A 14,981-nucleotide genomic window follows, 5' to 3' on the forward strand; every position below is an offset into this window, starting at 1 on the left:
GCGATTCTGGGACTGCATGAGCTCGCACGCTGACCAAACAGGAAATGAAATTCAGAAGTTCCCGGTGCTTTTCCTATGTATCTGGCTAGTGCATCAGAGTTGAAAGTGCTGTCCAGAGCCATCACATTGGAGCACTCTGGGATAGCTCCCAGAGGCCAGTACCATCGAACTGCACAGCTCTGCATCTCCACTACCCCAAATTCAACCCAGAAAGGTCGATTTTAGCGCTAATCCCCTCATCAGGGAGGAGTACAGCAGTCGATTTTAAGAGATCTTTAGGTCGGCGGAACGGGGTTGGTTGTGTAGACGCATTCATTACAAAAATCCACCTAACGTGGCTAAATTTGACCTAACCTCATAGTGTAGACCAGGCCTACTTCTATATTGCTACCCATGATGTGATTAGCCAGTGCCTCTTTATACTCCTCCACCACTACATTAATCAGACCACAATTTAGCCATAAATTTCTGTAAGACCATCATGGGTATCATAGGCTGGGGAAGGCGCCTCTCCACAGCCGCGGCAGCTCCGGCTGGGCTGGGCCAGGCCAGGCAAGAGGCACCTCTCCACGGCTGCAGCAGCTCCGGCTGGGCTGGGGAAGGGGCACGGCCCTTGATAGCCTGCAGCCGCGTGGCTTAGAGGGAAGTTAGGTCACATGGCTTCCTCTTGTTTCAACTTAGTGCACTCACCTGGAAATAGCTGCAGTGTGTGTAGGTTGAGGCTGTAGGACTGCCACAGCCACTAAGAGGATCTAGGTGAGCCGTAGGTGAGCAGCACTGTAACACAGCTGGAAAGAATCCAAACAGAAAAGTTATCAAATTTCTAGAACCTCTGTTCAGTGTAAAGAGTTCTACGTCCTACCCTGACAAAACATTTCAATATTGGCACTGCCAACTCACTTCCAGAAATCTAGTATTACCTCCTTAAGGGATTTAAAATATACAAGATTCACTTAATAATAATGCTTATTCTATGTATTTAGGCTATCCAGAATCTATTGCTTTGGGTCTATGTCTGATGTGTGTCTCCTGAGAAGTCAATCACATGTGGGCAATAGACTATACCTTTAGGAAAAGTTAAGATGCTTAAGAAATCAGTAATGAATAATCATTATAGCTTTTAAGCAATTAGGAGTATACAAAGTGAAGGACTGTCTTAAAACAGGCTTAGAAGTACACTTGAGGCATTTAACAGAAGGCCTGAATAGTTAGCATGAGTGGTTGACACAAAGGTCATAAGATTTAGCAATATGTATCATGTTATAAACACATAAACCACAATAACAAGAATCTGGGCTTAAAATAGCATATTATGTACTTTCTGGAAAAATAACAGGAGTACTTGTGGCACCTTAGAGACTAACAAATTTATTAGAGCATAAGCTTTCGTGGGCTACAACCCACTTCTTCGGATGCATATAGAGTGAACCCTATATGCATCCGAAGAAGTGGGTTGTAGCCCACGAAAGCTTATGCTCTAATAAATTTGTTAGTCTCTAAGGTGCCACAAGTACTCCTGTTATTTTTGCGGATACAGACTAACACGGCTGCTACTCTGAAACCTGTACTTTCTGGGTACACCTGGAAATTACATTGACATGTTGAAACCATTGTTAAATGTATTGATGCAAATTGGCCATACAAGAGGCAAGAACCCTAAAATTGGTCCCTGGAATACCAAACATGGGCAGAGGGCTGACACTTAATAAATTATGGTCCCAAACACACGTGGGTGTAAGGGAAAGGTATACTCCCAACTTAGCTGGGAAGGTTGGACCGTGGAAAGCTTAATACCAACCCCAGGGAAGATGGACTCCTTCTTCCTTTCCTCGTCGCAGACATGGGACTGAGTAAGGAGCCCCTTTCCCTTTCTTTCTCTCCCTCTCTGCTACTCTTCACAAACCTGACTGGGAGGAGAGTGCCACTCCAAAACAAGGGCACAGAATTAACTGTGGACCTTCTGGGATGGTCTGAGCCAATGAGCAGATAGGACGGGAAAGGAAACAAGCCCAGGAAGATGTAGAGAGAGAACAAAGAAAGAGCTGAGAAGCAGCAGCACTGAGCTGGGGCAGAGAGACACCAGGGCGCAGTGTCTGAATGAGGAGCTGCTTGAGAGCCAGCTGCTGCACTGGTGCTTGCAACTCTTATAGATGCACAGCCTGGAGCTGACAATTCAGCTGAGACTATACAGCAAGTCTGTATATACCAGTCTGAGCTGACCAATGTATACAAGCACCAGAGTGCACAGACAGGTTGGAGTGACCCGAGGGGGGAGGAGAAAGAGAGGGTTGCATTGGCATGGGGCAGAGAGTCTGTGTGTGTCTAGCCAAGTGTGTGTGGGGAAGGGGTGCAGGGGGGGGGGGGGTTTATGTGCTACATGCTGTATCAGGGCAAGGAAGTCTGCATAACTCCTGCTAGAAATCCATACTTCAGTCTACTCCTGGTTTTGCCTGGGTTAGATAAAAGTGTTTTTCTATTGTTACCGTGGTGCTTGATCCAGGGATTAACTCTGACCTCCCCTAAGAGGGAGGTTTGGGGTTTGTTTAGAGGTGCATGGCTGGAACCTGGGATCACTTCCCCAACCCTGGGAATCCCCCACCTGACACAGGTGTTCCAGATTAGTTTTGTGAGTATGCATAATGCGGGTCGTTCTTTTATACTTTTGATGCCTTAACTGTATTGTGATTATTAAAGCCCAGATCAGTATCTCTCTCTGAGTGCCTCACCAATTTCAAATCTCTGAAACAATTCCTTAAGTAGCCACCTAAGAGACTGAACCACGGATCAGTAGCTTGGGCATTTTGCACCCCAATTAACTAAAAGGCTATGAAAGCACGAGAAACTAGAACTCTTAAAACCCAGAAGTCTGAGTTACGTATGCTCCAAAATGGAATACCTCTATTTGTAACATTTACAAAAATGAAATTTTCTCTTTTCCTATAATTCAAATAAGGGTCTTAGACAATTTGCTTCAAACTTTCTGGACAAAACATCTGCTCTGAAGATACATGTAGAATTTTTGAGGCAATATTTTGGGGGGGGGGGGGGGGAGAGAAGAGGGAAGAAGAAAGAAGTCAAAAATAAAACTTAGAATGGAATGCATGCAGCCTTAACTATGGTACTACAAGAATGATGGAGAGATAGATGTCACTTTCCATCTGGAGGTGCACAGAGATTACACTATGAATGGCTCAATAGGAAAGAATTTGAGAAAATGCAAAAATGGTGGCACAGATTTTCAAGCAGGGTGAAATATCCTATCAGGGATTGTTAGGAGATCCTTTAAGTTTGATACTCTTCTTTCGATTCTAAGGGCTTGTCTATACTTACCGCGCTGGTTTGGCGGCAGGCAATCGAACTTCTGGGTTCGATTTATCGTGTCTTGTCTGGACACGATAAATCGAACCCAGAAGTGCTCGCCGTTGACTCCAGTAATCCTGCTCGGCGCGAGGAGTATGCGGAGTCGATGGGGGAGCCTGCCTGCCGCGTCTGGACCGCGGTAAGTTCGAACTAAGTTACGTCGACTTCAGCTACGTTATTCACGTAGCTGAAGTTGCGTACCTTAGTTCAAATTGGGGGGTTAGTGTAGACCAGGCCTAAGTCTTGTTTAATATGTATACATTAAAGTGCATTGCAGAAAAATAATTTGTTGATTTAAAATATCTTGATGAAAGGCAAATGCTAGACCCTTATCATACCTGTTGGGTAGTAGGTTTGGGAGTACTGTGCTGAAGGTGTGTAGTTGCTATATTTCTGGGAAGAAGTGGCCATTGTCTGCGGTCCTTGTTGTATGTGCATAGACGTGGCACTGGGTTGGAGAGTGTACGTGACCTCTGTTGGAAACCTCTGGAGTACAGGAAATGGAACCCCTTTGTCTGAAAATGTTGGGGAAGTCTCCACCTGCCCTGGAAGCATCCCAAGGGAGTTCTGCCATGTTCTGGGAGGGATTGGAGTCCGATCTGAACCTTTCGATGATAAAGTGCTGTGGTTGTGGGATGAAGCAGATACATAGGAGTAAGGAGATAAACTGTCTCGCCGAAAAGACCGATGAAACTGTCCTATTGTCAGTGCTCCTGCATTAAAAAGAAAATGTTTACTAGAATTACATGGTTATGAAATAAATAAAGGATCATAAAATATACCGTTCAATCCACACACAGATTGTATTTCACCATATGAAGATAAAGTAATACCTGGCTCTTAATGTTGCCAATGCAGCATTTCAATCCCTTGTTAAAAAAAATAAAATAAAATAAAAATCTTTCAGTAGCCAGTTCTCAGCCCCACAATGTGGAAAGTAGTTTTTTTGCACAGTAAGTCAGCAAACCAAATCTGAGTTACTTAGAATCTGCATTTTGGTAAGCCATATGGTATAGCAGACAAGCATGAAGTAATATGTCAGACAAGATGGAGTACAAGATTCCTAGGATGAGATTTTCAAAGCCACCTAAAAGAAGCCATTGGAAACTGGGTGTCCAAATCCTCTAGGCAGCTTTGACAATCTTACCTTAATTGCTTTATCACAAACTTTCTGATGGAAAGGACAGAGAAAAATCCAAAGAGTTAATAATAAACTCTAAACACTGGGCTTTAGATAATACAACACTCTGCTTCCATGTCTGACATCCCAGGTCTCTCGGTACCAGCCTTTTGCTCTCTGCAAGTAAGTTTTGGAAGCACAATCAGCACTGTAGAAAGGGAGAGCTGCAAATCACAACCTCTACTAACCAATCTAAGGAATTGATAGGAGGTGGTGATAGTGATACAGGGAATGGGTATTAAACATGACATGCAAAAGAGGAGATACTTATTTTAAAACAGGCAGAGCTGGCAGCAATGCGACTACAGCTATGGTTGTCCAACGCTTCCCACTACAAAACCTTGTTTTCCTTTTTTTAAAAGCTTTGCTAAATTTAACCATTTAGGTAGAAGTTTTCAATGGTGGGAGTCTGCCCCAGGCTGAATTTTTTGTAGAAAGTTTCCACAAAAACAGTTACATAAGAACAGCCATACAAGGCAGACCAAAGGTCTATCTAGCCAAGTATCCGGTCTTCTGATGATGGCCAATGCCAGGTGCCCCAGAGGGAATGAACAGAACAAGTAATCATCAAGTGATCCATCCCGTCGCCCATTCCCAGCTTCTGGCAAACAGAGGCTAGGGACACCATCCCTGTCCATCCCAGCTAATATCAATTGATGGACCTATCCGCCATGAACTTATCAGTTCTTTTTTGAACCCTGTTATAGTCTTGGCCTTCACAACATCCTCTGGCAAGGAGTTCCACAGGTTGACTGTGCGTTGTGGGGGGGGGGGGAAACCTTCCTTTTGTTTGTTTCAAACCTGCTGTCTATTAGTTTCATTTGGTGACCCCTAGTTCTTGTGTTATGAGGAGTAAATAACACTTTCTTATTTACTTTCTCCACACCAGTCATGATTTTATAAACCTCTATCATATCCCCCCTTAGTCGTCTCTTTTCCAAGCTGAAAAGTTCCAGTTTTATTAATCTCTCCTCATATAGCAGCTGTTCCATACCCCTAATCATTTTTGTTGCCCTTTTCTGAACCTTTTCCAATTCCAATATATCTTTTTTGAGATGGGGCGACCACATCTGCATGCAGTATTCAAGATGTGGGCGTACCATGGATTTATATAGAGGCAATATGATATTTTCTGTCTTATTATCTATCCCCTTTTTAATGATTCCCAACATTCTTTGTTGACTGCCGCTGCACACTGAGTGGATGTTTTCAGAGAATTATTCACAATGACTCCAAGATCTCTTTCTTGAGCGGTAACACCTAATTCAGATCCCATCATTTTATATGTATAGTTGGGATTATGTTTTCCAATGTGCATTACTTTGCAGCATTGAATTTCATCTGCCATTTTGTTGCCCAGTCCCCAGTTTTGAGAGATCCTTTTGTAGCTCTTCGCAGTCTGCCTGGGACTTAACTATTTTAAGTAGTTTTGTATCATCTACAAATTTTGTCACCTCACTGTTTACCCCTTTTTTCAGATCATTTATGAATATGTGGAATAGGACTGGGCCCAGTACAGACTCCTGTTGAACACCAATATTTACCTCTCTCCATTCTGAAAAATGACCATTTATTCCTACCTTTTGTTTCCTATCTTTTAACCAGTTACCAATCCATAAGAGGACCTTCCCTGTTATCCCATGACAGCTTACCTTACGTAAGAGCCTTTGGCGAGGGACCTTGTCAAAGGCTTTCTGAAAATCTAAACACACTATATCCATTGAATCCCCCTTCTCCACATGCTTGTTGACCCCCTCAAAGAATTCTAGTAGATTGGTGAGGCATGATTTCCCTTTACAAAAACCATGTTGACTCTTCCCTAACAAATTAGGTTCATCTAAATGTCTGACAATTTTGATCTTTACCATAGTTTAAACCAGTTTGCTGGTACTGAAGTCAGGCTTACCGGCCTCTAATTATTCGGATCACCTCTGGAGCCCTTTTTAAAAACTGGTGTCACATTAGCTATCCTTCAGTCATTTGGTACAGAAGCTGATTTAAATGATAGGTTACAAACTACAGCTAGTAGTTCTGCAGTTTCACATTTGAGTTCCTTCACAACTCTTGGGTGAATACCATCTGGTCCTGGTGACTTATTACTATCTAGTTTATCAATTTGTTCCAAAACCTCCTCTAAGTCATTTACAAAAATGAGGACAGGAGGAAATGTACTAAGAATCTTAATTCAAGCAAAGCAAGTTTTTTGTTTAGAGCTTCTAGCGTGCCCAGGCTTTAATTTAGAAACTTGAAATTTGTTCAGGTGGAGGAATACCTTGAGGTAAGACAGGTGTTTTTTGTTGCCCCTATGAATATCCACCCAGACTTGTAGAATTATAAGACTCTGAAAAAACAGCTTGGAAAAAATATTTTAGTAGTAAGGATAGAAAAGAATGGGAGGATTTTAGCGATTGTCTGTGCCCTTTTATTATTTCTTTATGATGTACACAGAAAACCCAAGTAGTATTTATCCTGCTTATTTATTACCTTTGGGGGGGGGGGGGGGGGAAATCAAGATTATCCAGCTTTGTCTTCCCTGTTTTTTCTGGAGGTGCTCTTGGAGAATCAGAGATGTGCAGTGGGAACTCTCTCTGTCCTTAGTTGAAAGGACAAGAGCACTCAACCCAGAAGTCATGGGCTTGATGCAGGAATTATGATGTGAAATTCCATGATGTATTATAGAGGAGGTCAGATTAGATGATTACAATGGTTCCTTCTATCTTAAATCTTTAACAAAGATCTTTTATGTTAAACAAAACAAAAATTAAACAAGAAGTTTGATTTAGGAGTTCCTTCCCTTCTCAAGTTTTACTTCCTGGGTATCTAAGGTGTTGTAATCCTAACAGTTTTCCAGTTGTCCATTGAGTCTTCCAGAAAACTGAACAAGTTTTCAATTTATATTGTAAACCAAACAAAACAAAAAACTTCAACCAAAAGAAGTTCAAGCCTTCTTTGCACATCAAAACCACCCATTTTTTTCACCTTTGGCGGTCATCTTTGGGGGGGTGGAAAAAGCAAGAATTGGGGAGCTCTTCAAAACTTCACTTGGACAGCGAATAACTCCCTTTAGAAGATCTGAGGAAAATAAGATTTCTGATTCCTATTTGCTGACTGATTTCAAATCATATGTATGCCATTTAACCTCCACCTAACTCATTCATTCCTCTCAAGAAAATTATTTAGCTTTTAATTCTCCTTAAGAGATTTTGCAGAATTATTACTCCAGCATCTGTGTTCCTTAACACAAAATGGCCATCACACTCCTAGCTACCATTCAGACCAACTCATGGAAGACAAGAGGTTGTACATGTGTACCTGGAACTTAGCAAGCATGACACACAATGCGTAAGAAAGAACAGAATCCAGATCCATCTGTGAAAGCTCTGCAGGGATAACAGTATAAAAACTTATGTTACTCCCTGATCCTGTAGATCCATCTACATACGAGTAACTTTATGTACATGAGAAATGATCCTGAACCCAACGTCATATGCATAAAGCTACTCATGCTTATGGATATGATAGGGATTTTAGTCTGTAGACAGGTGTTTGAATACACAGAAACACCAATTGATAAAGTACAATTGGTATTTTCAGTACAGAAACACACTGGAGAACGCTAAAACTGTTCAGATTGCCCAATTCACTATTCCCTCAAAACCACCACGGCTCTTTGCACAGGTTCTCCCAACTTCATGTAACTCACTAGCGGTCTAAACAACCATTCAGATGAGGGAGGCCAAACGTATGTTGCTACCATCAGGCCGACTGCCCCAGTGTAAATATCTTGACCCACCTGGCCCTCCCCATGTTCCCCGTTGCTGAGCTGACACTCTCCATGCACCGCCCCCAGCCTCACCGGGCTTCTCGGCCTTGCCGGGCCCCGGCGGCGACACGAGCGGGTCCCCGTGCAGCGAGGTGCTGAGCAGCCGCTGGAAGCGGTTGGGCGGGCGGCTGGTCACCTCCAGGCCGGCCGCGAGCTTGGCCTTGTTGGCACTGGTGAGTCTCTTGAGGTGGACGAGCAGGTCGGGGCGGTCGCGGCGGAAGTGCGGGCTGTGGAAGTGGTGCAGGGGCCCGGAGGAGCCGCCGCCCGCGGGCCCGGGCGCGGCCGAGGAGCCGCCCGGCGGGCCCAGCACCACCTTGCGGAAGCCGTACAGGTTGAGCTGCCGGATGAAGCTAGTGAAGTTGGTGGTCTTGAAGAGCTCGGCCGAGGCGGTCGCGCCCCCGTCGCCCCCCGGCCCCGCCCCAAGGCCCGGCCCGGCGCCCAGCAACTCGGCCTCGAAGAGCGGCTGGTCGATGAGCAGCCCCTCGCCGCGGGTGTCCCAGCGGATGGAGCGGAACCGCGGGCTGTTCACCAGGCGCCACAGCTTGGCCGGGAAGTTGTTGGGGTTGATGGGGGCGACCAGCAGAGGCTCCTCCATGGCGGGCAGGGGCCGAGGGGCGCGTCACGCCCAACCAACCGCCGCCGCGCGAGCTCAGTGGCCAACCGTGGCGGCCGCCAATCAGCGCCGGCCGCGAGGCCCAGCAGCCCTCGGCACGCGCCGGCCTCGCGCCTCGGCTGCCCCCGCCAGCCCTCAGCGCGCCACTCGCCGGGCTGTGTGCCGGGCCGCGGCAGCGCCCAGGGTGCTCTCGGAGCCCCGCCACACTCACAGGGAAAGGTATGGAGGAGCCAGAGCGACGGGGAAGCGAGAGCGGAGGTGGGGGGCAGGGCGGCTGGGGTTGAATGGGAGGCAGAGCTGACGGCCCTGACCAGGTAGTTTGAGAGCTGGGGACTGGGTGGATTGGTTGGTTGCGGGGGGGCTTGGTGGATTTGAGGTGCTGCTGGGGCATCCCCTGCTCGGGGCAGTGGGGTTTGGGTGCTGGGTTGGAGTGTGGCTGGGTGCTGTAGGAACTAAGGGCACCCCAGCTTTCAGTCCCCCACAACTTTGGGGCCAAAATTGCTGTAGTATCAGCACCCTGCTTCTTGCCAGGGCACAACCTGAGTTGCACGTAGCAGTTGACATAAAAGGCAATAAGAAAAGGTTCTAAAATAGGTTAGGAGCAAGAGAAGGCTGAAGGAAGGTGTAGGCCCACTACCTAGTGGGCAAAGAGCTAACAGAACAACACCAAGATGGGTAAACCTTTTAATGCTGATTTTACTTCTGATTTGCTAAAAGAGTTAATTGCGATGAGACGCTTAACATAATTATTAACAACAAGGGGGAGAGAATAGGTTAAAGAATATTTAGATAGTTAGATGCATTGTACTCAACCAGCCCGCACAAAATTCGTCCTGAGATATTTAAGGAGCAGCTGCATCAGTCTTGGAGGTATTAGTGATTATCTTCAAGACATCATAGAGGATGGGGGAAGTCCCAGGAGAAGGACAAACATAGTACCTGCCTTTAAAAAGGGGAACAAAGAGGACCCAGAGAATTATAAACCAGTCAGCCTAACTTTGAGACCTTGAAAAGTACTGGAACAAATTATTAAGGAAAAATAAAATTGTAAGTACTTAGCAAATAATAGTGATAAACAGTAGCTAACATGAATTTGTCAAGAACAAATCATGCCAATTCAAAAATTTCTTTTTTTTACAGGGTTACTGGCCTAGTGCAGTGGTTTTCCAACTCTTTTTCTGGGGAAGAAAATTGTTGATGCCCACAGCCCAGTATAGCTGGGATGGGGAGTTTCGGGTGTGGGAGGGGCTCAGGGTTGGGATGAGGGCTGTGGGGTGGGGCTGGGAATGAGGGGCTCAGGGTGTGGGAGAGGGCTCTGGGCTGGTGCAGGGGGATGGGGTGTGGGAGGGGGTCAGGACACTGTTCTGGGGGTGCAGGCGCTGGGCTGGGGCTGAGGATGAGGGGTTTGGGGTGCAGGAGGGGCTCTGGGTTTGGAGGGCTCAGGGCTGGGGCAGGGGGTTGGGGTGTGGCAGGAGGTTAGGGTTCTGGGCTGGGGGTGCAGGCTCTGGGGTGGGGCCGGGGATGAGGGGTTTTGGGGGGAGGGTTTGGCTGGAGCAGAGGGTTGGGATGCAGGAAGGGGTCAGGGCTCTGGGCTGGGGGTACAGGCTATGGGGTGGGGCCATGGAGTGGGACTGGGGATGAGGGGTTTGGGGTGCAGGAAGTTATTTTGGGGGGCTCAGGGCTGGGGCAGGGGGTTGGGGTGTGTGAGGGGGGCAGGGCTCTGGCTGGAGGTGCAGGTTCTGGGGTTGGGATGAGGATAAGGGATTTGGGGTATATGAAGGGGTTCCAGGTTTGGGGTGGGCTCAGGGCTCTGGCTGGGGGTGCATGCTCTGGGGTGAGGCTGGGGATAAGGGGTTTGGGGTACAGGAAGGAGTTCCAGGTTGGGGGGGGCTCAGGACTGGGGCAGGGGATTGGGGCATTAACTTACCTCTGGTGGCTCCCGGTCAGTGGTGCAGCTGGGGTGCAGAGGCAGGCTTCCTGCCTGTCCTGGCACTGCGGACTGCGCTGTGCCCTGGAAGTGGCCAGCAGCAGGTCCAGCTCCTAGGCAGAGGCATGCGACTCTAGCCCGCAGGCACACACACCCGCCTCCCCCAGTTCCCATTGGCCAATGGAAGTGCTGAGCCGGTGCTCGGGGCGGGGGGCAGCGCACGGAGTCCCGTGGCCCCCCTGCCTAGAAGACGGACCCACTACTGGCCGCTTCTGGGGTGCAGCGCAGTGTCGAAACAGGAAGGCACTAGCCTGCCTTAGCTGGGCAGCACCGCCGACGGGACTTCTAACATCCCGGTCGGCGGTGCTGACCAGAGCAACCCAGTGCCTGACATGCCACCGCGACACAAAGTTTGAAAAACACTGGCCTAGTGGATGGAAGGGAGCAGTAGACATAGTATATCTTGATTTTAGTAAAGCTTTTGACACAGTCCCACACAACATTCTGTTAAGCAAACTCGAGTAATGTGGACTAGATAAAAATATTGTTAAGTGGGGGCACTACTGGTTGAAAAACCATACTCAAAGAGTAGTTATCAATTGTTTGCTGTCAAACTGGGAGGATGTATCTAGTAGGGGTTGTTCTGGCTCCACTACAATTTAATATTTTCATTAATGATTTGGATAATGGTGTGGACAGTATGCTTATAAAATACGTGGATGACACGAAACGGAGGGGTTGCACGCAGTTTGGAGGACATCACTGATAAAGTTTGCAGATGACAACAACTGGGGGAATTCTTTGCCAAAAAATTAAATTCTGTCTGCAATATTTTATTTTTTTGCAAAATAACACAATATAATTGCTAGTTTCAAGTTATTTTGGTAATTTATTTCAAAATACTGTCAGCAAATATGTCTGTATCAATACAGACAAGAAAAAAGATCCCCCCGGGAGTAGAGAGTTAAAGAAATCGCTATGACCACCCAGTTCCTGTTTCTCTGTTATGCTGTTGTTAGGCGCCTCCGTCTCGGTGTGTCACACATGCCAGCTGGGCACATCTTGAGGGAAAAATCTGCACCTCTGGTCTCTTAGTTGATTCTCGTTTTTTTGCCCTGCCCCATAGGGTTACTATACAGAGGTTCCTAATAGGGGACACCGCTGGCGAGAGGGAGCTGGAGGGGAGGGATGCAATTGAAGGGGTGCTGGTGGGGCGTGTGTGTACTTGGAGAGGGTATTTGGAGGGTACTGGAGGGGGCTGTTTGGAGCCGCCCAGCCCAGACACCCCCACCCCCTTGCCTGCAGACCCCAGCCGTGGGGCATCCCCTGGCCCAGACACCCGCCACCCCTGCTCTCCCAGAGCCCAGCCACGGTGTCAGAGACCTCCACCCCTCAGAGCCCAGCCACGGTGCCAGACACCCCCATCCACCCCCGCCTGCCCTCCCTCCCAGGGATCCAGAGGGAGAAACAGCCTGATGCTGGTCAGAGTGGGCTTGTATGGAGTTTCCTGCATGCCACCTCCTTACTTCAGGATGTGCTGAGAACTGCAGCTGCCGGGAACCCTCCAGCTCTCCCTTCCCTTCCCCCTGGCAGTGTCCTCTATTTGTGAGCTGGGGAGGCAGGCACTGCTGGGTCCAGCGGCCCCTACTGGCGGCCAGCAGCTCTATAGCACCAATTCTCCAGGGAAAAATGTTCTGCAATGGAATTAATGTTCTGCACAAATTCTGCATTGCGTACTGTCACAGAATTCCCCCTGGAGTAAGAGGACAGAAAAAATGGGGGAGTCGTAAATAATGAAGAGGACAGGACAGAGGTCTGAATCACTTGGTAAATGGTGCACAAGCTGCTAAACAATATAGACTCATAGACTCATAGACTTTAAGGTCAGAAGGGACCATTATGATCATCTAGTCTGACCTCCCGCATGATGCAGGCCACAAAATCTGACCCACCCACTCCTCGAATAATTCTCTCCCATGACTCAGCTGTTGAAGTCCCCAAATCATGATTTAAAGACTTTAAGTCGCAGAGAATCCTCCAGCAAGCGACCCCTGCCCCATGCTGCGGAGGAAGGCGAAAAACCTCCAGGGCCTCTGCCAATCTACCCTGGAGGAAAATTCCTTCCCGACCCCAAATATGGCGATCAGCAGAACCCCGAGCATGCGGGCAAGATTCTCCAGCCAGACCCACATTGACCATTGATACTAATTACCAGCGATGGCACGTTATTGACTTATTGACTAAAATCACATTATCCCATCAAACCATCCCCTCCATAAACTTATCAAGCTTAATCTTAAAGCCAGAGAGGTCTTTCGCCCCCACCGTTTCCCTCGGAAGGCTATTCCAGAACTTCACCCCTCTGACGGTTAGAAACCGTCGTCTAATTTCAAGCCTAAACTTCCCGACGGCCAGTTTATATCCATTTGTTCTCGTGTCCACATTAGTACTAAGCTGAAATAATTCCTCTCCCTCCCTGGTATTTATCCCTCTGATATATTTAAAGAGAGCAATCATATCCCCCCTCAGCCTCCTTTTGGTTAGGGTAAACAAACCGAGCTCCTCGAGTCTCCTTTCATACGGCAGGTTTTCCATTCCTCGGATCATCCTAGTAGCCCTTCTCTGTACCCGTTCCAGTTTGAATTCATCCTTCTTAAACATGGGAGACCAGAACTGCACACAGTACTCCAAATGAGGTCTCACCAGCGCCTTGTATAATGGAAGCAGCACCTCCTTATCCTTACTAGAAATACCTCGCCTAATGCATCCCAAGACCGCATTAGCTTTTTTCACGGCCACGTCGCATTGCCGACTCATAGTCATCTTGCGATCAACCAGGACGCCGAGGTCCTTCTCCTCCTCCGTTACTTCCAACCGATGCGTCCCCAGCTTATAACTAAAATTCTTGTTAGTCATCCCTAAATGCATCACCTTACACTTCTCACTATTAAATTTCATCCTATTACTATTACTCCAGTTTACCAGGTCATCCAAGTCTCCCTGCAGGATATCCCGATCCTTCTCCGAATTGGCAATACCTCCCAACTTTGTGTCATCCGCAAACTTTATCAGCCCACTTCTACATTCGGTTCCGAGGTCAGTAATAAATAGATTAAATAAAATCGGACCCAAAACCGAACCTTGAGGAACTCTACTGGTCACCTCCCTCCAACCTGACAGTTCACCTTTCAGTACGACCCGCTGCAGTCTCCCCTTTAACCAGTTCTTGATGCATTAATATGCATTTTAATATGGCTAAATGTAAATGTATACTATGACAGTGCACCCCATATTTTTCATAGTTGTATGATTATGATATTATGACATAATTATACATTTTATACAAGATGGGTCATGTAAGGTGTCATTGGAAAAGTTATGATTTGCTGAATATGCTCATTTGTATGCATGTATCATTTTTGTATCTGAAGTTATGAATATTGACTGTGTATCTGTATTTCACATGTATGTCAAGTATCAGAGGGATAGCTGTGTTAGTTTGTATCCACAAAAACAACAAGGAGTCCGGTGGCACCTTAAAGACTAACAGATTTATTTGGGCGTAAGCTTTCGTGGGTAAAAAAACCCACTTCTTCAGATGCATGGAGTGAAAATTACAGATGCAGGCATAAATATACTGACACATGAAGAGAAGGGAGTTACCTTACAAGTGGAGAACCAGTGTTGACAGGGCCAATTAAATCAGGGTGAATGTGGGCCACTCCCAATAATTGATGAGGAGGTGTCAATACCAAGAGAGGGAAAATTGCTTTTGTAGTGAGCCAATCCCTCCCAGTCCCTATTCAAGCCCTCTCTACGTAAAAGAATAAATGGACACAAATCAGACATCAGGAATGGTAACATACAAAAGCCAGTAGGAGAACACTTCAGTCTCCCTGGACATTCTATAACAGATTTAAAAGTAGCCATACTTCAACAACAAAAAACTTCAAAAACAGACTTCAAAGAGAAACTGCAGAGCTACAATTCATTTGCAGATTTAACACCATTAGTTTGGGCTCAACTAAGGGGTACTGGCAAGTACCGCTAAATGACCCGGCTGACCTTTCCTTGGCGG

At 46.9% G+C, this 14,981-nt stretch overlaps 1 protein-coding gene across 1 annotated transcript in view; it reads right to left on the reverse strand.

Annotated features, from left to right (window-relative positions):
* The window catches only part of HSF5 (heat shock transcription factor 5), an 84,966-nt gene extending 76,008 nt beyond the window's left edge, over nt 1-8,958 (reverse strand). The window contains exons 1-3 of the mRNA XM_065418574.1: nt 8,397-8,958; nt 3,699-4,073; nt 691-788 (exon numbers count right to left, since the gene is read on the reverse strand). Of these exons, the coding sequence (XP_065274646.1) occupies nt 691-788; nt 3,699-4,073; nt 8,397-8,958 (1,035 nt within the window). The remainder of the gene's footprint in view (nt 1-690; nt 789-3,698; nt 4,074-8,396) is intronic.
* Nucleotides 8,959-14,981: the final 6,023 nt, after the last annotated feature.

Source organism: Emys orbicularis, chromosome 17 (genome assembly GCF_028017835.1).
Source record: "Emys orbicularis isolate rEmyOrb1 chromosome 17, rEmyOrb1.hap1, whole genome shotgun sequence".
Taxonomy (NCBI): domain Eukaryota; kingdom Metazoa; phylum Chordata; order Testudines; family Emydidae; genus Emys; species Emys orbicularis.